Here is a 23,709-nt window from a genome sequence, read left to right as displayed (position 1 = left end):
TAATTAAAAAAAAAGGATAGAAACATCGTTGGAAAGTAAAAACGGGGGCAAAAATTTAGCATGTATGTACATATATCCCTGCTGCTTTTTACAACCATAAAGAGGATTATCAAGTCATTGTTAGACTTCTGGAAACAAAGTCAGACATGAGAAAAATCCCTGTAATGACAATGTACATAAAGAAGGATGAAAAAACAAATTAAGGCTTTCAAACCCCACACCTCAATATATTTAATGCTTGCACTCTGGAACAATAAAATCTTAACAGTATGGTCACACCAGAATGTACAATAAGAATAACTTGATATTTTATCTTAGGGGAACATACCTCCTCATGTTTGGATTTCTTTGAGACATAATCATCATCTTCATAGCCTTTCCTCTTTTTCCTGTAATTAGGCAACCATCAATAAACAGTCTAATAACTGGCATCATAACTAAACTAGCAAGGTTATATGATTCATATCTACTGAAGAACAAAGCCTGGATAATGGAAAGAGAGAATTATGGATGTGAAGACTATCTTCCGAATCAATCTATAAATTCAATGTAATTCTAATTAAAATCCTAATAAAATTTTTCATGAAACTTGTCTAACTTGTCTAGTCTAACTCTGACCTGGGAAAGATTATGCAAAAATAACAAACAGAACCTGAGAAAGAAAAAAGTGTGGGGACTGGTCCCAATTCTCATCACAACACTACTTATAAAAACTATGGTAATTAAAAGTATGGTATTAGCAAGGAGTTAAACATTAAAATATTCGAGCAGAGAGACAAACTGAAATATTAAAAAGTATATGGTACAATAGGTTATATATTTGAAAAAATACAAGATTACTACCTCACACCATTCACAAATTCTAAATGGCTTTAACAGCTGAAAAAAGGCAAAATACAGATTTTATTTATGGTAAGAAAAGGTATTTAAATGTAAAACCATAAAGCAAATGACAAATTTTGTTAATATACCACAAAGTGAAAAAAAAAAAAAAGAAAATAGCTGTATAATATATAAAAAAATGAGTATACAAACAACTACAAATCAAGAAACTACTACCAGGAAATTGGGCAAGGGTTATAATAGGTAATCAATACAGAAGAAATACAAATGACTAGTAAACACAGAAATGTTAATACCTCATAGTAATAAAAGAAATGCAAATTAAAATATTAATGTGATACTGTTTTTCCACCCAAACCGGCAAGAGTTCAAGTTCGATACTATTAAATGTACATATGTATGAAAACATTAATGAAAAGATAAAACTTATTTCATACACAAATGCAGAGAAAAGGCTGGCAAAGGTAAACACTAGCTGTAAATTATCTCTAAGGTCGAAACTGGGATTTGGATTTTGGTCAGAGAACTTTTGGTTCACCTGTACTGACTGACTTTAATAATATGATTTGTGTAATGAAGATAAAAGAATTTTGAAGACCAAGGAAAACAAATATTTTTATCCTAAAGTAGTGCTTTTAAGTGTGGTCCATGAACCATTTCTAGTGTGCAGTAAGTACAGAAACTGTTTAGAAACTTTTATAGAAATTTGAGAGATTTTGACTTGCACCTTATAAAATTTACACTTGTACTTTATGTTTTCATTTTTTTAGTGATTTCTTATGTTTTACAAAAGTATGGGTCTATAATTAAAAATCATCAGTCTTTACAGAGTTTGAGAAGCACCTCAAGTACTCATAGATGTGTACAATTTTCTTCGCACAGTACAAAGCGGATGGTGAATCTGAGTAAAACGTAACCTCTGGCAATTAGATATTTGGGATTGTGGTCCATTCAATTAACTAGCTAAAAGTTTAGCATTAATAGTAGTAACATGGGCAAAAAAAAAAATAGTAACACAGTCTAATCCAGAGGTTGAAAATTTCTTTCAAAGACCAAGACAGTAAATATATTAGGCCTTGTGAGCCATTAACAGTTTCTTTCACAATTTCCCATTCTTCTGTACTGTGAAAACAGCCATAGACAATATGCAAACTAATGGGTATGCTACCTTCCAATAGAACTGTATTTCTAAAAACAGGTAGTGGCCTGGACTTGGCCCAGGGGCCATAGTTTGCCAACTCCTGGTCTAAGCCCATTCCAAATCAATGTGAACTGAACATTATCTGTGCTGCAATACAGTATTCCCCCCTTATCTGGGGGGGATATGGTCCGAGACCCCCAGTGAATGCCTGGAACTGCATAGTCCTAAACCCTATATATACTGTTTTTACCTACAATAAAGTTTAATTTATGAATTAGGCACAGTAAGAGATTAACAACAACTAATAAAATTATACTATAAAGTTATGTGGTCTTTCTCAAAATACTCTGTACAGTGATACGCTGGACAAAGGGATGATTCATGTCATGGATTGGACAGAGCTGGACAGCAAGACTTCATCACGGTGCTCAAAACTGCACTATTTAAAATTTATGAATTGTTTATTTCTGGAATTTTCTATTTAATATTGGACCACTGTTGACTAAAACCTTTGAAAATGAAAGTGTGGATGAGGGAGGGAATACTGTAGTTACATTCATTAAAGTCAACATTCTCTGTAACCATTCCTTCATTCCTGTTAGTTACCAATGAAACCTAGGAATGAAATCTATTAAGATCTATGCTAAACCATGGTTTGTAGTTATAGCTATGAATATAATCAAATAGTCCCATACTTTGTGCACTTCATAAATGGTTGGATATTCTATTACAACTATATAGGGAAGAATTTGAGTCGTGTACCTTCAGGCCTTGGAATGCTGCTCTGGCTTCTCATACAAGTAGCATATACTCACGAATTACAGAGATCAAAAACATCTCAAATGGATCTTAACTATAATAGGCTAGAGCTAATTCCCACTATATCTTAACAAGGTAGAAGAACTTTTGAATCAGAATGCATTCCACAGAAAATAACAAATAATTTTACCATTCCTATTACCTGCCCTGATCTCCAATTGTTTAAACCTTAAAAGATTAGGTTTAAGTAAATCCTTCAATTTGCAAAGCATAAAGAGCCTGATTTGCACATTCAGCCTACAAATTTGAGAGACATTATGGGTGTTCCTTATGGCTGCAAGGAAAGATCTAACAGCACATGTTCCTATCAGTTTTGTCTTCAATATGAAGTTTACCACAGAAAGAAAATAACGCCAAGTTTCCCTACTCGAGCTAACAGAAATACGTCTGGAACAGTACACTTACTCCTTAGATGAGATCTCAGACCTGCAAAGAACCTAAAGATTAAAAGGGCATGAAGAGGTTCAGGGATTTCCTAGGAAGACTGTCCATGGAAGGGATAACAATTATATCTAGAATAACACAACGACTTACGTAATTATATTAAGTGCAAGCTCAACAGAGTGACATCTCTCCAACTTCTGTTTCAGAACAGCAACTTCTTCAGATCTGGGTGGTTCATATTTTTTTACTAAGTTTCTCATACCTATGTGGAGATAAAAAAAAAAAAAAAAGATTTATACTAGATAATAAAAAGCCTTGTTCTCATTAGGGAGTTGTATAATATTTTCCTATTTTGTTATGGGAACAACAAAATGCTTGGAATGACGTGATTTATATTCTGCATTAAAATCCAATGAACACCATACTTCTAGCTCAAGTAATTACAGCTATCTGCTGCTTAGCTCATATCATGTATAGCATACAAATAAACATGCTCTATAATCTAGTCAGTATTTTTATCAAATCCTACTATGGTCAATTTTTGCTCAGTTTTAAGGGTTTTTAATAATTACTATATGGTTTAGTGAATATGCTTTGTTCCCTGCCACCAACCATATTCATAACATTCTAGTCTACACACAGTGGGTCAAGAGTGTACTTCTTGTTTACAAAGTAAACCTTTATTACAAAACATGTAATAATAAAGGGAGGATGCTTAGTAAAAATGTGTCAATCAATGATCCTAGTCTTTAACAATATACAGAACCTATACAATGAGGCACCACCAAAAACAAGAATGTCCTCTTTAGGCTAAAAGCAAACTACTATGTCAGTGACTTAAGTGCAAAAACACCCTCTACCTGGACTGTTTATGTTATTCAACTACAGTAAACCAAAGAATATAAATCTCAAGATTTATCAGGGAAATGAGAGATCTAGGGCTTATTATTAGCCAGTCATATGTCTGAAATGGGTGACTATGCCATTGACTTATTTCATAATGCAAAAACAGTGTTTTCAAATGAATTAATACTTGTCACTCAACACCCTTAGGACAATATCTTTATTCTGAAAAATTCTGAATAAGATACCTTAATATTGTTAAAGGTCAGAGTATCATATCAATAGCTATTCTTATATTAAAGCAAGTGGGGTAAAATTTTGGTACTGAGAAGAAATCAGGAATAAAATTGTGGGTTATCATTAACGCCTACCTACTAAATTCAATGATCCTAATTATCGATGGCCAAGTTAGCTTTGAAAGTGAACCCTCTAGTGGTTTAACTGAAGACCTACAGTTTTGTGATTCATAAATCACAAATCTGTCATTCTCACAGGGAGGCCATCAAGATCATTTCAAGCAGATACCAAGAAATAATACTTCTATGTCCCGAAGCATCTTAACTTTTACAACATTAAAAATTACACCCATTTACTACTACCATCTAAGATCAACATCTTTAGTCTCTTAGTGGTTTATTCAGTATTTAAACTACAAGTTAAGGACACTGGCACAAAAAGTTTTGGGGACAAAAACAATTGACTTTTAATCCTAAAGAGTAGCCAAGTAGCCCTGAGCATTCACTGTAATGTGGGCAAGGGTGAAGAGAAAGGGCTGGCTAATCTAACCGGTCAGTTAAGGGGAGGGTCCACTCAACCCTGAAGATAGGGTTTTCCACATCAGCACTACTGATAGTTTGGGCTGGATAATTCTTTGTTGTGAGAGGCTATACTAACTTTCTGAGGCTGCTATTAAAGTACCACAAACATAGTAAGTCTTAAGATAGCAGAAATGTATTCTCTCAAGAGTCCTGAAGCCCAGGAGTCTGAAATTGGTCTCACTGGCACACAGTCGGGCAGGGCGATGCTCTCTCTGGAGGCGCTAGAAGAAAATCCATTCCTTCCCTGTTCCAACTGCTGGTGGCTGCCAGCATCCCTTGGCCATATCACTCCAATTTTTAAGGCCTGCATCTTCAAATCTCTCTGTGCCACCTTCTCTTTGGCAAGCCTCTCACTCTGTCTTTCTCTGATAAGCTCCTGTGATTTCACTTAGGCTTTGCCTGGATAATCCAAGATAATCTCCCCATTTCAAGATCCTTAACTTGATTACATCTGCAAAACCTCCCCTTTTCCCCCATATATGGTAAGATTTACAGGTTCCAGGGATTAGGACATGGATATCTTTCAGGGAGACATTTTACAGCCTACCAAGGCGGTATGCGTTCTTACTTCCACCTACTAGATGCCAGTAGCAGCCACCACCACTCCCCAAGGTATAACAGCCTAAAATTTCTCCAGATATTGCAAAATCGTACCCAGTTTTTGTAATTCAGCTAACAAAATGACTAGCAAGTGACATGTGTTAACTAGTTAAAGCTGATTTATCTACAAAACAGAAGTTCCAAATTTAAATATCCTTAAATTTAGTTTTCTTTAGATCTTTTTCTAACACCTATCACATATTTGTGTATACTTTAAAAGGACTGTTTTGAATCTCTACCCTTTCTGAATCTGATTATATTTTTACTTTCCTAAATTCTATATGTTTAAAAGCTGTCCTTTCATGTACTTTCTGTTTGTTCCTCACCAATATATTCTTCGTCCTTCCAAGACACCATAATTCAATGAAAGTAAATATAAACAAAAATAGTCATTTATTTACATACGAAGTGTGACAATTAAGTTTACGAACTTGTTGCAATGATATTGCTAACTTTTTTTGACATCAGAGGGATTATTCATTATGAGTTTGTACCAACTGGACAGTTAACCAAGTTTACTATTTGGAAGTGCTGAAAGGGCTATATAAAAAAGTTAGATGACCTGAACTTTTCGCCAACAATTCATGGCTCTTGCATCACGACAATGCACCAGCTCACACGGCACTGTCTGTGAGGGAGTTTTTAGCCAGTATACAAATAACTGTTTTGGAAAACGCCCTCCCTACTCACCTGATCTGGCCCCCGATGAATTCTTTCTTTACCCGAAGATAAAGGAAATACTGAAAGAAAGACATTTTGATGACATTCAGGACATCAAGGGTAATACGACGACAGCTCTGATGGCCATTCCAGCAAAAGAGTTCCAAAATTGCTTTGAAGGGTGGACTAGGCACTGGCATAGATGCATAACTCCCTAACGGGAATATTTCAAAGCTGACCACAGTGATAATTCAGCAATGAGGTATGTAGCACTTTTTCTAGGATGAGTTCATGAACTTAATTGTCAGACCTCAAGATATTTTGTCCATATGAAGATATTTACAAAGCAGTTTTGTAATAGAATATTTTGTAAAGTGTTCTTTTACTTACTTTTCATTATCTCTAGTAACTGTGACAGGCCAGTTCTGTTCTCTTTCAGCATCAGACTTTCTGATAAATAACTAATAAGAAAGGACAAAAGCTTTAATCTGTTGGACACACACAGCATCTTGAGAAAACCTGACAGCGTAAATTACTTTCCTCCATATTCATTTCATTATCAAGGTCAATTTTTAAGTTATTTAAAAAGTACTAAATAACTACTTTGCACTCCAAAAAACTAATTCTTATAAAATCTTATGAACTTACAAATTATATGAGGTGTGATCAAACAGTACAATGAATGTTTAAATAGAAAAAACTTATTATAGTAAAAAACACATTGCCCTTAATCCCCCTCAAAATAGTCCCCCTTGCTTCAAACTTTATTTATCCCATTGTTCTTGCCACTTTCTGAAGCAGTTCTGGAAGTTCTTTTTTGTGAGTGTCTTTATTTGCGCTGTCATGGCTGCCACGATGTCCTGAATCATTTTGACTTTGGGAAAGAGCCAGAAGTCTCATAGTGCCAGATCCGGTGAATAAGGTGGATGAGGACACACTGTAATGTTTTTATTTGACAGAAACTGCCATACCAAAAGCAATGTGTAACACAGAGCATCGTCATGATGGAGGATGATTTACAGCACATTTTAAAACACACCTTCTTTCAACCATAGCTCATACCCGACTGATTGCACTGTACAAGTTGAAACTTGTCACACACTGTTAGGTTCAATGTGCTGCATGGCACTCGGCAGCAGCATTCACCGTATTTTGTGATCACAATGGAAACGCTTTGTGTCACACATGGCTTCTGGTATGGTAATTTCTGTCAAATAAAAACATTACGGTATGTTTTCATCCACTTTTTTCACTGAATGTGGCACTGTTTGATTTCTGGCTCTTCCACAAAGTCAAAATGACCATGAAAGGTAAACATTTAGAATCGACTCAGGACATCGAGGCAGCCAAGACAATGCAACTAAAGACTCGAAAGAGGACTTCCAGAGCTGCTTCAGAAAGTGGCAAGAACAATGGGATAATTGTTTTCAAAGAGGGGGAAGTATTCTGAGGGGGATTAATGGCAAGTGTCTTTTACTGTAATAAATTTTTATTTAAGCATTTACCATGTTATTTGATTTTACCTCACATTAGATTAAAAGACATTTAATGTTTAAAGTTAATTTCTGCAATATATCAGCTTTCAGAGAGAGAAAATAACATTAAAAGTAACGAGTGTTGCTACTGTTAAGTGGTTAATATATAAACCCTACCTGTCTAATCTCATTGTACAGATGAGGAACCTGAGTCACAGGGACAGACAAGTTATGACCTTGTATCTTGCTCAAAGTCATAAACCTAGGAAGTAACAGAGATGGAACCTGGTACTAGTAAGGATTTTTTCTCCCCTCCATGTTAATTATACCTCTTCTTCTTGGGACTAACAGTTATTCAAATCAGTAAGAATATCATCCCCGTTTTACAAATTTATTACATCTTACTTGCATCGGGTCCAAATCAAAGGTGTTAATATTTTCTCACAAATAGATATAATACCCAATTATCTGTTTTTCTCAGACGAATGACAGTAGTATGAAAGTAAAATTTTTATATTTAAATATGTACTCTGAGGTTTTATATAACTGAACTTGACCTATAATTCATAACAGCCCAAGTAAACAGATTATCTTAAGTAATCTTTGAAACATGAATGCAAAAAAAAATAATTTTTCTCTTGGGTGAAATAAAGTTACAAAAATAGATAATGCTTTAAGAAATTGTTTTGCTGTATGTCTCTTAAACTATCCAGATTATTTAAAATTACAAAATTCTGATAACTTAAATTTGGTATTAATTACATCACCTATTCTGGGAATTAATTTTAGATATGGAAATCAATAACTCCCTTTATAATACATTTCTGGTTATCAGTAATTAAAAACTTTTTTTTTCTTTCCCCTTTTCTCCCTAAAACTCCTTCTTAAGCATAAAGGTAATGTATTTACTTCTAAGAGTTAGCTGACCACATTCTTTACCTCTGAAACTTTTTTAAGTTAGCAACTCTTAATCTCAGTCCTGACTTGGAATTATAATATTTTGATTTTTATGAAAATCCATAGGCAAGCAAGAATATCTAAGAAGTCAAACTAGGAGATGAGAAACAAAGCTTAAATCCAATGAAAAAGAAGAAAAGCCAGAACTAACAACAGGACATCCTAGGAATAATAAAGTTTCATCCACGATATAACAACAGCACAAGGGCTTTCCCTTTTTGAAATCAGCGATAAATGTAAAAGCAATACCCTACTCTTCCAGTCAAGATGGCAGAGTAGGTAGACACTGTACTCAACTCATCCCACAACCACATCAAAATTACAACTAAATTACAGAACAACTACCACTGAGAATGATCTGAACACCAGCTGAACATATTTCCTACAACTAAGAATATAAGGAAGCCACACCAAGACTGGTAGGAAGGGCTGAGACACAGAATGGGTTGATCCTATACTAATGGTGTGGTGATTAAGAATCAGGAAGGATATCTCAGGTGTGGAGGTTCCCTCTGAGGAGTGCGGGGTCGTAGGCCAGGGCACCAGTGGCAGTAAGAAGGTGCCATAACATCTGGCTGTGAAAACCACCATGGTTTGGGTCCAAGAAAGACAACAGATTGTTAGAGACCTAGGCGAGCAGGTCTTAAAAGGACCACACACACACTCACTTGCTCACAAACTCACTCGCTCATAGATCCAGCACAGACACAACAGCTTGAAAAGCACCAGGGACACAGGATGAGGAACTGAATAGACTAATTTTAGAGTGAGGGCTGGAGGAGCAGGGGGCAGAGGAACTTTCTCCAGGAGGAAAGTGCTGGCAAGTGTCATTGTTCCTTTGTTGAGCCCTCCCATCACCCGGCCTGTAGGCATAGGCAGGAGCCAAATATGAATGCTTCAATAATCTGCTTAACACTATTTGTCCTGATCTGATGATTCCCTGAGATCCCACCCAAGTTGGGTACCTAATCAGAACCTCTTTCAGCAACTTTTTGACACAAACAGCCTGCCTCGTCCCACACTGTAGCTGACTTTGGACTACACTGGAGCCCTTCCCAACGGGCCCCAGAACCAACACACTGGTGGCCAGCTTCAGACCACCCAATCAGCTCCACAAATGACAGACCAAAAAGGCGAACTCACACACACCAGAGCCCCATTAAAGTGAATCCTGCCTGGTGGGGTCAGCCTCCAAACAATAGCTTCATCCACCATAGTCACAACCATTCCTTACCACCAGTCAGCTTAGGGTCAATCCCACCCATTGAAATGCCAACAGTAATCAAGGCTCAACTACAAGAGGAGGGCACACACAACTCACACAAGGAACACCCCTGAAGCATCCAGCTCAAGTGACCAGGGAAACTGCCATCAGTGGGCCTCACAGCACACCTACTAGATAAGGACACTCTACTAAGATCGGGAGACATAGCAGCCCTACCTAATACATAGAAACACACACAGGGAGGTAGCCATAAAGAGACAAACAAATATGTCCCAAATGAAAGAACAGGACAAAACTCCAGGAAAAGAAATAAATGAAATGGAAACAAGCAATCTATCAGACACAGAGTTCAAACATTGGTTACAAGGATGTTTAGTGAAGTTATGGAAGGAAGAATAGATGTTCTCAGTGAGAACTTACACAAAGACATAGAAACCATAAAAAAGAACCAGTCAGAAATGAATACAATTAACTGAACCAAAGAATACATTAGGTAGAATCAACAGCAGATTAAACGGAGCAAAGAATCAAATCAGTGATCTGAAGACAGGCAGCAGAATACAACCAATTTAAATAGCAAAAAGAAAAAAGAATTTCAAAAAAATGGGGATTAGGGGGTCTCTGAGATAACATCAAGTGCGCACCACTCACATCACAGGGATACCAGAAGGAGGAGAGAGAGCAAGGGGTTGAAAATCTATTTGAAGAAATAATGAAAACGTCCCTAACCTGGCGAAAGAAAGAGGCATACAAGTCCAGGAAGTGCAGAAAACCAAACAAGATGAACCCAAATAGGTCTATACAAAGACACAACATAATTAAAATGCCTAAGGTTAAAAAGAGAATCTTAAAGGTAGCAAGAAAAAAACAGACAAAGGAGGTCCCTATCGACTGTCAGCAAGCTTCTCAACAGAAACTTCGCAGGCCAGAAGGGATTGGCACGAAATACTCACAGTGATGACTAGCAAGGGCTCATATCCAACATTACTCTATCCAACAAGGCTATCATTCAGAACCGAAGAGGGGATGAAGAGTTTGCCAGACAAGATAAACCTAAAGGAGTTCTTCAACACTAAACCAATATTACAATATTACAAGGAATGTTAGAGGGATTTCTTTAAGAAGAAGGAAAAACAATGAATGTGAATAAGAAAAGATAGCAAAGAAAAATTCTCACTGACAAACACATAATAAAAGCAGTGGATCAACCAACTAAAAAGCTACTACAAAGTTTAAAAGGCAAAAGTAGGAAGTTATATAAATGTCTAGCTAACCACTACATTGTACACCTGAAACTAATACAATGTATGTCAACTGTAAGTGAAATATTAAAAAAAATTTTTAAAGCAATATTCATGTACTCTAAAAGCTTACAAAGTAAATCAGAAGTTAAAAATGATTCAAAAGTATTTTCCCAAAGGAAAAAATGTTCAAATGTCTATAGTCCCTGGGAATGCTAAAAAACTTATTTAATTTGCAATGAGTCAAGGTACTACAATTTCAATTTTGCCTGTCATAATAATTTAGCATGAATTATAACTAAACTTCTAAGATGAAATAAACTCTAATTTGGACCTTAGGAGGTTTCATCCTTCTCTGGCTGCAAAAAAAATCCTCTAAGAAAAATCTCACGAATGAAGAATTTGCACAAAATACAATGCTTAAACACATTAATCAAACATTTGCTTATCTGAATTGTGGAAAAAGGCTTTCTTCCTTTAGAGAATGGAAGCTCCACACCTAAACTCTGTTAATCTTGAGGTCAATTATTTGCATCACTATTTTTCTTAACTAGTGCAGGATTTATAGCTCATTCATATTATTATATTCCAAACGTGTAGTACAGTGCACGATACATAAAAGGCACTCAATAAAAGCTTGCTTAGTAATTAAATGGACGTAGAAATCACTTTGCAGTTAAATGTATATATTTATATACAGTAGGTGAGCTGTATTTGTAAAGAAGAGGCATACAATAAACTAAACACAATGCAAGCCCACAATAGTTTATCTTAGATTTGTTTTGAAATTCAGAGTGGTTCATGTCTTAGATAGGTAACCTGGTGTATATACCATGAATGTGAACTATGTACTCCAGTGATGTAAGGGGCACTATCCTGTAAAGAGTAATATTTTGCAAGGAAACATATTCCCATTAAGTTGAATAAAGACTAAATCAAATCCGCTCATTTTTGCTGCCACCACATCAATTGACTCTGAAATTACAGACGAGGGATTACAAACGTGTAGAATAGTTTTAAGTTTAGAAAGTTTTATAGATCTTTCTTCCTCAACTATATCTAGGAATGAAATCAAGTAGAACTTCAAAGGTCTTAAAAAAATTAAATATAAAAATTTTAAGTCTAATTTACTGCTAGCCTGTACTTGAGTTAGTTATAAATATAATAACCATATGGGTATAATATTTACTTAATCTGTACACAAGATATTGCTATAAAAATCAACTCAATTCAATTCATGTAAAGTGCTTATCACAGAGCCTGGTGTGCATTTTGTATTAGCTATTACTATATACAGCTCAATTGCAATGCGTTTGGACATTCCTTAAAGCATTATTCATTCAACCAATCTTTACTGAATTCCATATGCCACACATGCTCCATAGCAGAACACTGACAGAACAAGGCAGACATATTTTGTGCAATCATGTTGCTTTCCAGTTCATAAAACTTTTAAATTTGCCATATGCTGATAACCTATCTCAGTCTTTCAAGAATCACCTGTTTACTTCTACTTTAGTCATAAATGGATCCTCTTAGCGCAAAGATAGTCAATTTTTAAAGATTTTTATAAAAGGTGATTTCATTTTTTCCCCCTCAGTTGCCCTCACTACCCCTTCCAGCCATAAGAGATATAAAGGACTATATTCAGAAAGTGAACCTTACTTAAAAATGCAGACTCCAGAAAGGAATAAACTGAGTGACTGAGTCTGATCCAAGTTAAAACACAAAGTAATACCTTTCCATAGTAATTCCTGTTCTGGATGCGCTAGATAAAATGGCAGTCAGGGCGATTTGAGAAGGTGTGTATAAAAGATAAGCGTCCGTCAATGCAATTCTGTTAAGAAAGTCATCAGCTGTTTTCCTCAAAATCTCTGGATTCTCCAACATGGGATAGCGGGTCTAGAAATAAAGTTTGCAAATGTTATCACTTCCAAGGGTTTAATGGAGTAACAACAGCTCAAAAGTATGTTAACCAGAAAGCGCTTCACACAGGATGCTTTTATAAAAGTAACTCCTTTTCTATACTCCGGCAATAACAATCTTTCCATGTAAGAATATGCTGTACTCACCATTAGAGAGTACTGAAAGTGCAGCCATTAAATAAGAAATATATGTTTTAATATAACTGAAGTTTCCAGAATGTACTTGCTATTCTGATTTATGTTAATCCCTCTCTTCGTCTTTTTCCACTTGAGGCTTTTAAGAGATTCTACTGGGTCTGAAGTTGACCTAAGAAATACATCCTCCCAGGTAAACGCTTCCCAGGCAGTCCAGGTGATTCAGATCTAAGGTCATATTTAGGAACCAAAGCACCACCTCATTTTGATTTGAAATTCCTTCTACTTAAAGTTCACTATTGGGAAGAGGTAAATGGAAATGAATCTTGGTTTGAGTACACAATTATTTTTAGAATATGCCTAAGAAATATGGAGGTTCCTGTATTACTCGATAATTCTTCCTATTCTTTAAGACGAGCCCTAAATCCTCCAATTTACATTAGATATCCACATTCAGGTTCCAAAGCAGTAAGAAACCTTTTCTAGACTCTGAAACAAAATATCAGATACAACTGTATAGTCAAACCCAGGTCTTGGCATTATCCCCAAATGCTCATCTCTGATAAGACAAATTCAGACATTCCACTCTGACTGACCACAGTGCTCCTTATCCCAATACATGTGCTCAGTGACTTCACAGGTGTTCTTTGACTTCCACCTTAGAACCCTGGCCCCTGATCCCTCTACTTGCTTCCACTCACTTGTGTCCTCTGGTCCTCATTTTCCCCCTGAATTTCCTGCCCCAATATGAGGCCAACACATTTCTGGCAAAACTTCAATAGTAGGTGAGTTCAACAAACCTGCTTTGCAATCATACCCAGCTTTCTGGGTCTGCTAGAGAAAACAATACAACCAAGAGGTCCGGTATTATCATTATTATAAATTTGGGTTCACTGATCTCAGCAGGGCTCTCATCACTGCCTCACTATGATAATGTTCCATAGAAAACCTGTTCTCCTGTGTTTCAATGACGACGTTAACGTTTTCCATCTCTCAGCGTCATTAATAATTCTCAGAAACTCCATCATTCTCAGAAAATGATCTCTGCTCTTAAGAAAGACACCCTCTTTCCTGCCACCGCCAAATCCCCAGGCATAACACTATCCTCACCCTGCCTTCCTCTTTCCCTGCATTAAAAGAGCTATTATTCTAAGATCAGTCCTTCTACTTGCTTTGAAACCCACGACAGCCCTATCTACCTTACTCCAAAGAGAAACTTGAGCTACATATTTTCCACTTTTCCCTTTAAGCTTTCTCTCACTACTAGCTCCACAGTTTCTTCCACAAATCACAATACAACAAAAACAGTCCTTTTCCTCTATTTCTAGCAGTTCCCCCAATCTTCTAAACCATCCCATCTTGTTTTTCCACTTCAAAGAGAAGTCATCTAATCCAAGTTATATATACTTCTTTTCTCACCTTGTATTTATTACCCAACTGACTTCAACCTGCTTTCTTCCTCAACACTCCACAGAAACTATTTTCACCAAGATCACAAAGAACCTTCCTGGCACTACACCAGCAAACGTTATCTGTCTACGTTTACTGTCTGAATATTGAGCAGGATTGGGGAGATGCCCATACTCATCTTCTAAAAATATCCTACTTCGCTTCGCTTCTCCAGAAAGTTCTACCTTTTTGGATTTCTTCAGTCTTCTTACGAGATTCTTATATTTCTCTACCTATCCTTCAATGAACCTCATGTTCAATCCACTTTAAATTTTCCTTGGGAAATGATGCCCAAATCTATACCTCCAGCCTAGCCATCTTCTATGACCTCCAGACACAAACATCTACCCACCTGGATGAGTTGCAGGCAATGGAAATCCATCATATTCCAAACCAAATTCATCAACCCACTCCCTCGCCAGCATCAACAAATCTATCCTGTGCCAGTACTTCCCACATCAGAGAGTATACCACCACGTACTCAGGAACCTCCTCTGTCTTCACGTCTATATGCAATTAAACCTCAAGCTCTGATTCTGCCTCTGATCTCTGAAGTCCAAGAAGCTCTCTCTGTAACCCCTGCCATTACACAAGTCATACTAACAGCGTATTAACTGGTACCCCATCATTCCTTCTAATCCATTCTCCAGAATCATGACACATACAGATGTGCAATAAATATCGGATGGAAACTGATGCAATGATCTTGCCAACATGATTTTTTTTAAGGGTGTAAACCTAATTTGCCACTCTCCAGACTGAAACCTTTCACTGGCTTCCCATCGCTCTGTTGAAAATCCTTAACATCACCTCCCCAGTCTATTCTGCCTTTCATGCAGGCAGTCTTCCCCCTCTATCTCTAAGTATTTAGGTCTAGTGTATCATGGTTCTTGAATCTGGGCCTTTAACCAGAGAGCCCTGATTGAGATGCTCTTTCACCACCTAATTACTACTCTTGTTATGAATTTCACTTTAAATGACACTTTGTCAGAACTATCTTCCCTTCCTCTCAATCTATTATCTCCTTCTAAAGTATCCTGTATTTCCCCCTTTGTAACACTGAGCACACTGAATATATATTGTCTTTTCCATTAGATTGTAAGGCGTATAAAAGTTGAGACCGTGCCTGTCTTGTTCCTGGCTTCATGATCAAGCACAATATTTGGCATATACAAGGTACCCAAATTTCACCTTTCAACTGAGATTAGTGAACCAGTTTCTCACTTCTGTTTGACTTTACTCAACTATCCAAATCCTTTCAGGTCCAAAACAAAGTAACTTAAGTTGCTTTTGTCAATGTTTATTTACTTATATTTCTTATGCCTACATATCACTTCCACTGCAGACTGCACTAAAAATAGAATTCACTTAGCAATCTTCTCATTTAAAATTAAGAATTCTTTATAGTTCTTAAATCAGGTCTATGACAGTACACTTTAAAGAGTTACCTTAAGTCTTTAAAAGCATTACTCTAAACTCAGAGTGATGCTCATGATGGTCCCTTGACCAGTATTTGCTGATCTACTAAATCAGAAGCTCTGAAACTACAGCCCAACAATGAGTTAATAAGCCCTCCAGGTGATTCTGACACACACTGAAGTTTGAGCTACTGCCCTCTGTTGTAACAATTGAGATAATTACAAGTAATAAAATTTTGGATTCTTTTGGTTACAGAGCAATAGCAAAGGAATACACTCTACCAGGTTACTTTACATCAACACGATTACCTTTATATCAATGAGAAAGCCCTCAAACGGTCTATAAGGATTGTGGACAATAAGGTGGAAATTAAGTTGCTGTATAAGCAGCAGTTCATATTCCAAAATCTGTTCAAGTGCCTTCTCCTGTCCAAGAGGACTCTCGCGTAAATTTCCAACAAATTGTGGACTAGATACATTGAATTCATCAACTTTGCAGGCCAAAAATGCACAAGTGAGCCTAGAGAAAAATATAAGGAGTATATGAGGGATCTTAAGTTCAAAAGAGAATGCAAGTCTAAATTACCCTACTAGGAAGTCATTCTCTCTCTCTCACACACACACTCACACACACACACAGAGATATACTTTGAAAAATATGTAAATATTTTATTTCTAAAAGTACATTCTAAAATTGCCTAATGTTCACAAGTGACTATGATGTCATAAAGACAGACACAGTTTCCTGTTCAAACTTTTTATCTATTAGTTTTAACCATACAATATTGCCACAGCATTCAACCATTATTGACTTAATGGTAGCTTCATAGAGTTCAACCTAACTATCTGGAAGAACAAAACAACTGAGAAATAAGTGTACTTTGTATAATGCAATATAGATGGGAGAGAAAAAATACAATAGTACACACACATGTACCATATGAGCATGGGATGAAAGGTAGGTTAAAGGAACATTGTGGAAAGCCCATCTGTGAAAGTCTCCAAGGGCATTTGAACAGGGGATTATTACCTCAGTAATAAACCTATCAAACTCTCATGGCTACTACACAAATTTCAGAGTGAGAAACAAGTAATAAAACTACCACAAAAATTAAGACTGGAAGTTAACAAGGGACTGACCTAAACTGGTAGAAATGAGAATGAAAAGGAGAAAAAACAAACAGGGACAATGATTGGCGGTAAGCTCTTTGATGAGTCTCATACTAATTTCAATTCTATCTTTAATGGTAAGCATAGTGCTCAGCATAGAGCAGAAACGCAACACCTTTGTTCAACTGCAATGAATACGGCACTATAGGACTTGTAAACTGACTGGATGTAGATGGAGAAGAGTTACCACTGATGATTCTCACTTGGAGCACGGGGAAGAAAGGTGCCACTAACAAAGTGGTAGTAGGGACTCTAGCTTGAGAAAAACTGAATTTGAATTTGGACAAGTTAACGTTCAGATGCCATCAGTACTACAGGAAGAGAAGCGTTACAGATGTATAAGTAATATAATTAAGGATCTTAAGTTCAGAATAGAATGCAAGTCTAAATTGCCCTTTACTAGGAAGTCATTTTCTCACACACACACACACACACACACACACATAGTATAAAAGTTTTCTTAAATGAAAATCTATAAATTAGACTTATACTTACATTATTATCCGGGGGTGATATTCCATAACTGAGTTGTTAAGATAAAAACGCTTGAAATACATACAAGCTGTACCCTAAGGTTAAAAATACACACATTATCAGAATCTATTCACAAATATATTACATATTAAATTGTTATAGACTTAGTTATCAAAAGTTTCTTTGAAAAAGTTATCCATACAAAATACCAAAACTTGTTAATTCTTCTTTAATCAAAATAAATTGTGATAAATTACTACAGAAACACCACAGCCGTAATACCCTTTGTTGTCCTTCCCCACTCACCCTGGGTTATCCTTCCTATGGATATTGGCTTATTTAAAAAAATGTTGTGTTTTAGAATTCAGAGTAAAAAAGTGGCCCAAATTAGAAAAATTTAAGGAGGAAAAATACCAATATTCACAGCTTAACCAATTAATCTGGTAAAACTATTGAGAGTACACCACAGGTGGGGCCATCAGCCTTCTCTCTAAATCTACTGCCAAACCTAACAATAGAAGCAGCGCCTGATCACGTACTGACTGCATCCCATGTGCCAAGCTCTGTGCCATGCACTAAACTATCATTTTAATCCTTACCATAGCTCGATTAAGCATTGCTAGCTCTACTTTACACAGAAGGAAACTGATATTAATGAGGTTAACTGACTTGTTCAAAGTCATATCTAATAAAGGACAGGGCTAGATTCAACTAAGACCTGCCTGTACTTTTAACTATGTCATTTGGCTAGAACCAATGAAATAAATATTTATCTATTTTATAATATAAAAAAATTATTATTTCCTTTTAAATATTTTGTCATTTTATGTGAAACAGAAAAATTCTTCATCAATATATAAATAAGCATGTTGTATAAAAACAAATTCCATAAAGAAGTTCATTCAAGGATTCAGTTTCACCTAAAAAAATCACTTAAGCCTACTACCTTACGTTATACTTCTTTTATCATACAAGAACAGAACTACATCTAGAAATAGAAAATAATCAAGTGTATCTAGAATTCTTCCAGAATTGTTGATCTCTCAGATGAAGGTCTGGTAAACTAAGAAGACACTATGAATACTTTTGGACTTGATATTTCAATAAGCTTCAATTTTTTTGACTATAACAATGGAGATTATTTCCTAGAGGGTTATTCCCTACTGTGTTCTAAGTTATTCACTCTGTATAATTTTAAAACTTAAGACTGACTTTCAGCTAAGAGGGACTTTCATATTTGATCTTAACAACAAACCTGTGAGATAGTAAGGAAAATATTTTATACCCCTCCCTCTTTTTTCTTCACTTTTCAGCTTGTTCATCTCAGTTTACCTTTATAAACAATACACACAATAGGAACAATTACAGGGATAGTGTATGTAAATCCATACAGCCAAAAAATTCTAACTACCTGTTTCTTTTCACCATTGCTCCACCACAATACACACACACACACACACACACAGATGGGGTCCTCAGAACCACATATCTGAATCAATTACAAAACAATTGTTTACCCAAAGAAAACCGCCAGCTTATACTAATCAGGTTTAAAAATTCCTTATGGCATGAGTTTCAGCTGGGGCATATGATTACAAGTGATTAATAAACGCATTATTTCAAACATGTGTGACAGAGTTAAAAAAGCAGTAATCAATGTTCCAGTCCCAGTTCTGCTCATTAGTTGAGAAGTTGGAAGAAAAGTAATTTAATTTTTCCTTTCTCTATAAAATGAGGATGTTATAACCTATTTAGATGATATAGTCAAATTCTTTTGATAATGAAATAAGACTTGAAACACTGTAAAATATTATACAGGAATTCATAATTAAGGCAGTTGTTGAAAAATATGTATTGTGACAAAAACTTAAATACATAAATTATATATTTATATAACTAAGGTGAATTGTCATGCAGGGTCTCTAGTCCTGCTCCCTGCACAAGAACGCAGGATATGGTGAGGCCAAAAAGGAACAACAATGGAGACATGAATAGGGGAGTCATACCACTATAGTCTCGCTGGCTGCTGGGTTGGAGACACAGAGATCAGGAGACACACGCTCTGCAATCTGCTATCTGTCTGCTTCTCCGCCAACCAACCCCTTGCTAACTGCAATCCATGCTTGCTATCTCAGCCATGGCACTTATATCAGTGGCTAATGGCTAACCGGTAACAGCTGATGGCCACCCAGCCACAGCGAATGGCCATCTGATTACAGCTGATGGCCATCTTACTACCCGAGTCAGCACCTTTCCATGTGAGGCCAAGAGCCTGGAAACTGCTCTCTGGGACTCTGTCTCCACATGCATTTTTTAATAAAGTGGACAGAGGACTGAGTTACTAACTTGGAAGAGGTCAGATTTCAGAAGTCAGTTAAAGGACATTATACGCCATCAATACCATAACTTACCACAACAGACCTTGGCATTGCTGGTTTAAACACTGAACAAAATTCCAATAATCTTTTCTCATAGTATTTGCAGAGTGTCATTTCTTCATGAGGCTCAAGAAAGACTGGATCATTGTGAAGAACCTTTAGAGTAAAAGTTACACCAAAAGTTCAGTCAATTGAATCTTAAATTATTTTTCTGTCCAGATTATATTAATATCTCCAGCCAAAGGGAAATATAGCACAACTCATTTCCACTTTATAGAATTGCTCATTATTACACAAAATAGCTTTAGGAAAAAATTTAATAACCTAAAATTATACCATAATTTCACAATTTCTCAGAATGTCAATTGGATATTTGCTTCATTAAGGTATAAGCAATCATGATGGAATGTGTGCCTATGCTTACAGGTTTGATGTCATTATTTAGAAATCAAAAAGAAGAAATACACTGTTCATAGTTGGAAAGTTTTCAAGATTTCTTTCTCAGTCAGTTATTAAGTCACACAGGTTGAGGTAAAAATCAACACGTACTGCAAGGATAATTCTGACCCTGAAAACATTACTTCTCATCCACCTTTGTAAACTCTCTACCGAATGCACTCTAGATGGTTAATAAATACAACTTTACAAAAATTATCCATTAGGTGCTGTTACTAGTTTAATTACAATTACCAAAATAAGATATATTGGTGTCCTAAACCCCCAATACAGGCATACCTCAGAAATATTGTAGGTTCAGTACCAGACCTCCACAATAAAGCAAATAGTGATCATTTTGCTGGTGGAGGGTTTGCCTTCAATTTGTGAAGAAAAATAAAAAAGCAAACACATCTGTGGCACAATATTGAACTTGGCACAATAAAGCCAAGTTCAATAAAATGAGGTATGTCTGTACCTCCGATTGTGACCTTATTTGGAAATAAGGTCTGTCACGTGGGGTGTCCTGCGGGGTCTCAGCTCTTGCTCCCCCGCATAAGAACGCAGGATATGGTGAGGCCAAAAAGGAACACCCACGGAGCCATAGATGGGGGAGTCATACCACTATATTCTCGCTGGCAGTTGGGTTGGAGACACAGGGAGCAAACATTCGCCAGTACCCCAACAAAGGGTCTTCCTGCACCCCAGTCTCTGGCGGCCGGGAGAGACACAGGAAGTAGGATGCACACAATCCACAAGCCGTTGTCCACTTTTCTGCCTGCCAACCAACGAGCCAACGCAGCTCCGGCAGTTATATCAGTGGCTAATTGGCTAACTGGTAACAGCCGATGGCCAACTAGTCACAGCTGACGGCCACCTACTAACCGAGCCAGCACCTTTCCATGTGAGGCCGTGAGCCTGGAAGCTGCTCTCTGGGACTCTGTCCCCACACTGCCTCTGTAGATGTAAGCAGATGCACTAGAGTAGAGTTGGTTCCTAATCCAATATGACTAGTATCCTTATAAGAACATGTGAAGATACAGAAACACAGGAAAAACACTATGTAAAGATGGAGGTAGAGATTGGAGTTACGCTGCCACACTAAAGGAACACCTGGGGCTCCTAGAAGCTGTAAGAGGAAAGGAAGGATCCACCTCTACAAGCTGTAAGAGGAAAGGAAGGATCCACCTCTACAAGCTTCAGAGAGCAACTACCTGCCAACCTTGATCTCACTAGCCTCCAGACCTGTGACACAATACATTTCTCTTGTTAAAACAGTTGGTGGTAATATTTTTATGGCAGCCCTAGGAAACTAACACAGGTGCTAATTTTATAGACAACATGGCCTTGCGGTTTAGAGCAGAAATGCTGGAACTAGATTCCTTCCTGGGGTTCAGATCCTGTCTCTGCCGCTTACTAGCAATGTAGCCTTGATTAGTTATTTCTCTCTGAACCTATTTCTTCAGCTGGGAAGTGAGGATAATACCAGTATTTACCTCAGTAGCTGTGAAAATTAAAAGATCTAACACTTGCCGAATGCTTACACTGCATACCGGCATGCAGCACAGTATGTCCTACTGTAAGCAGCACAAAACTAAAGTGATACGAAATAGCTGTGACTTAACAGTACCTCAGTCCCCACAATCTTAGACATGGAATACTCGCTGGAGGGAAGCCTGTAGTTACTAGAATGGGTGCTGGAGCTTGTGAGGGAAAGGTGGCTGGGAGCTGTAACAGGGAGAACTCGGCGGGCAGGCCATAATGCAAACCATCCTCAACCAACTGGCGTGTGCAAACGGTCTCCTGGCTCCCCGCCTCCACCCTGCCCCATCCAAGCCGTTCACCACCAGGAGGCCAGAGGGCTCTTTGTAGAACAGCATCTGTAAAGTTAGTTTCCCATGTAAAATCTTCCAAAGGTTCCCCATCCCTTCCATCATCCAGTTCAAATTCCTTACTTGCGCTTACAAGCGCCCCGCCTCCCGTTCCCGGCCGGTCTCGCACAGGTGCCCTGCTCCCACCCACTCCACGAGCCCGCCCACTTTGCCCCTGTGGCCCCGTCCTCCTGGAATGCTCTGTCCCCACTTGCTTCGCATCAGCCACTGGGCAAAGCCCTCCCGGACATCTCCTTTGGACAAGTGAATGGCTCCAGTTCCGCACTACACGGACATCCTACCTCGCCTCCTACGCCATGTTACTGGTTACTTGCCTGCCACTCAACTACGGAAATGGCGTGGTCCGCCTCTGCACCCACAGCACCTGGCGAGGCGTTCGCCTGTTTAGGAAACAAATGAACGTGCGCCCCGCAGGGAGGAGAGGCGGAGGGGTCCGGAGGGCCCCGGGGGCGGGGGCACTGGATCCCGCAGTCGTGCAAGAGTTAGGAGGCCCGGGCGGCGGGGCGGCCACCCGTGTCCTCACCTTCCCGTGCGCCACCGCTTTGCATTTGAATTTGCGGTTGGCGTCAGCCCGCAATCGTGCCAGCTGCTCCTCGCTGGCGAAAGTCCAGTGCCGCTTCTGGCTACTGTTGTGGTACATCCTCAAGTCCGAGACCAGGCCCAGGAAATCTGGAGAAGACCCCAAACGCCCGCACACCGTGGTGTAAAGCAACCAAACCACGACAGCCGAGGGCGTCAGGCCGTCAGGCGCGGGTGCGCTGACGTCACAGTCACGTGCTGGTTCGGTCCGCGATCGCGCGGCCCGAGCGGAGGACGTCTCGCGCGCCGATCCAGCCGCCCGGCTCCTTAAGTGGCGGGCGCGTGCGGCGGTGCTCCTCCCTTCGGCGAGCCCGGGCTCTCGCTCCACCCCTTCCCTACGAAGCTTAAAGGAGAAGTGACAGGCTGAGATGGCCAAAGGGAGGTAAATGGAGGCTACGTGCAGGCTGACACAATTCACACGGGGTCATCAGAAGTGGGGGCAAGGACTTAGGAGGGGGTCACCTTTTTAAAAATAGGATATTCAGAGTAGGCTACACTAAGAAGGTGACATGGAATCCAGACTTGAAAGAGTTGAGGGATTAGGCGTATCAGTCAGGTGGGAGTGATGCTGGGGCCAAAAGAACAGTGAAGGCCCTAAGGCAGAAGTATTCCTGGCTCTTTTCAAGAAAGAATGTGTCCGGAGCACCACCAGAAATCTCTGCCTCAGAGATGACAGAACGTGGTTGGGAAACTAGAAGCGGTGCAGGTGTCTTGTTCTTTATTGCTCTGCCAATAATGTGACCCTATCTTTTTCTGTGCCTTTTCCTTTCCTCTTCTGCTGGATTGGATTGGATTCTGCCAATCCTTTTCTCCATTTCCATCTCCGAGGCCATGATGTATGGTAGTTT

At 38.2% G+C, this 23,709-nt stretch overlaps 2 protein-coding genes across 6 annotated transcripts in view; one reads left to right on the top strand and one right to left on the bottom strand.

Annotated features, from left to right (window-relative positions):
- RASA1 (RAS p21 protein activator 1) overlaps positions 1–592 on the top strand; it is a 103,483-nt gene extending 102,891 nt beyond the window's left edge. The window contains exon 26 of the mRNA XM_081054084.1: positions 400–592. The gene's annotated coding sequence lies outside the window, so the exon portion shown is untranslated. The remainder of the gene's footprint in view (positions 1–399) is intronic.
- CCNH (cyclin H) overlaps positions 1–23,100 on the bottom strand; it is a 29,262-nt gene extending 6,162 nt beyond the window's left edge. For 4 of the 5 annotated variants that reach the window (XR_013993672.1, XR_013993673.1, XM_081054086.1 and 1 more), the window contains exons 1-8: positions 22,806–23,100; positions 19,989–20,111; positions 17,599–17,672; positions 16,243–16,453; positions 12,745–12,908; positions 6,499–6,569; positions 3,338–3,449; positions 329–389 (exon numbers count right to left, since the gene is read on the bottom strand). Coding sequence is in view for 3 of the 5 variants with exons in the window: in XM_081054086.1 (XP_080910212.1) it covers positions 329–389; positions 3,338–3,449; positions 6,499–6,569; positions 12,745–12,908; positions 16,243–16,453; positions 17,599–17,672; positions 19,989–20,111; positions 22,806–22,922 (933 nt within the window). In the remaining 2 variants the exon portion in view is untranslated. Of the gene's footprint in view, positions 1–328; positions 390–3,337; positions 3,450–6,498; positions 6,570–12,744; positions 12,909–16,242; positions 16,454–17,598; positions 17,673–19,988; positions 20,112–20,690; positions 20,710–22,805 lie in introns of those variants that run through there. The other variant, XM_081054088.1, reaches the window with a different exon arrangement.
- Positions 23,101–23,709: the final 609 nt, after the last annotated feature.

Source organism: Rhinolophus hipposideros (assembly GCF_964194185.1).
Source record: "Rhinolophus hipposideros genome assembly, chromosome: 7".
Taxonomy (NCBI): domain Eukaryota; kingdom Metazoa; phylum Chordata; class Mammalia; order Chiroptera; family Rhinolophidae; genus Rhinolophus; species Rhinolophus hipposideros.
The sequence above is the reverse complement of the archived record's forward strand: the minus strand, read 5'-3'. Positions and strand labels throughout refer to the sequence as shown.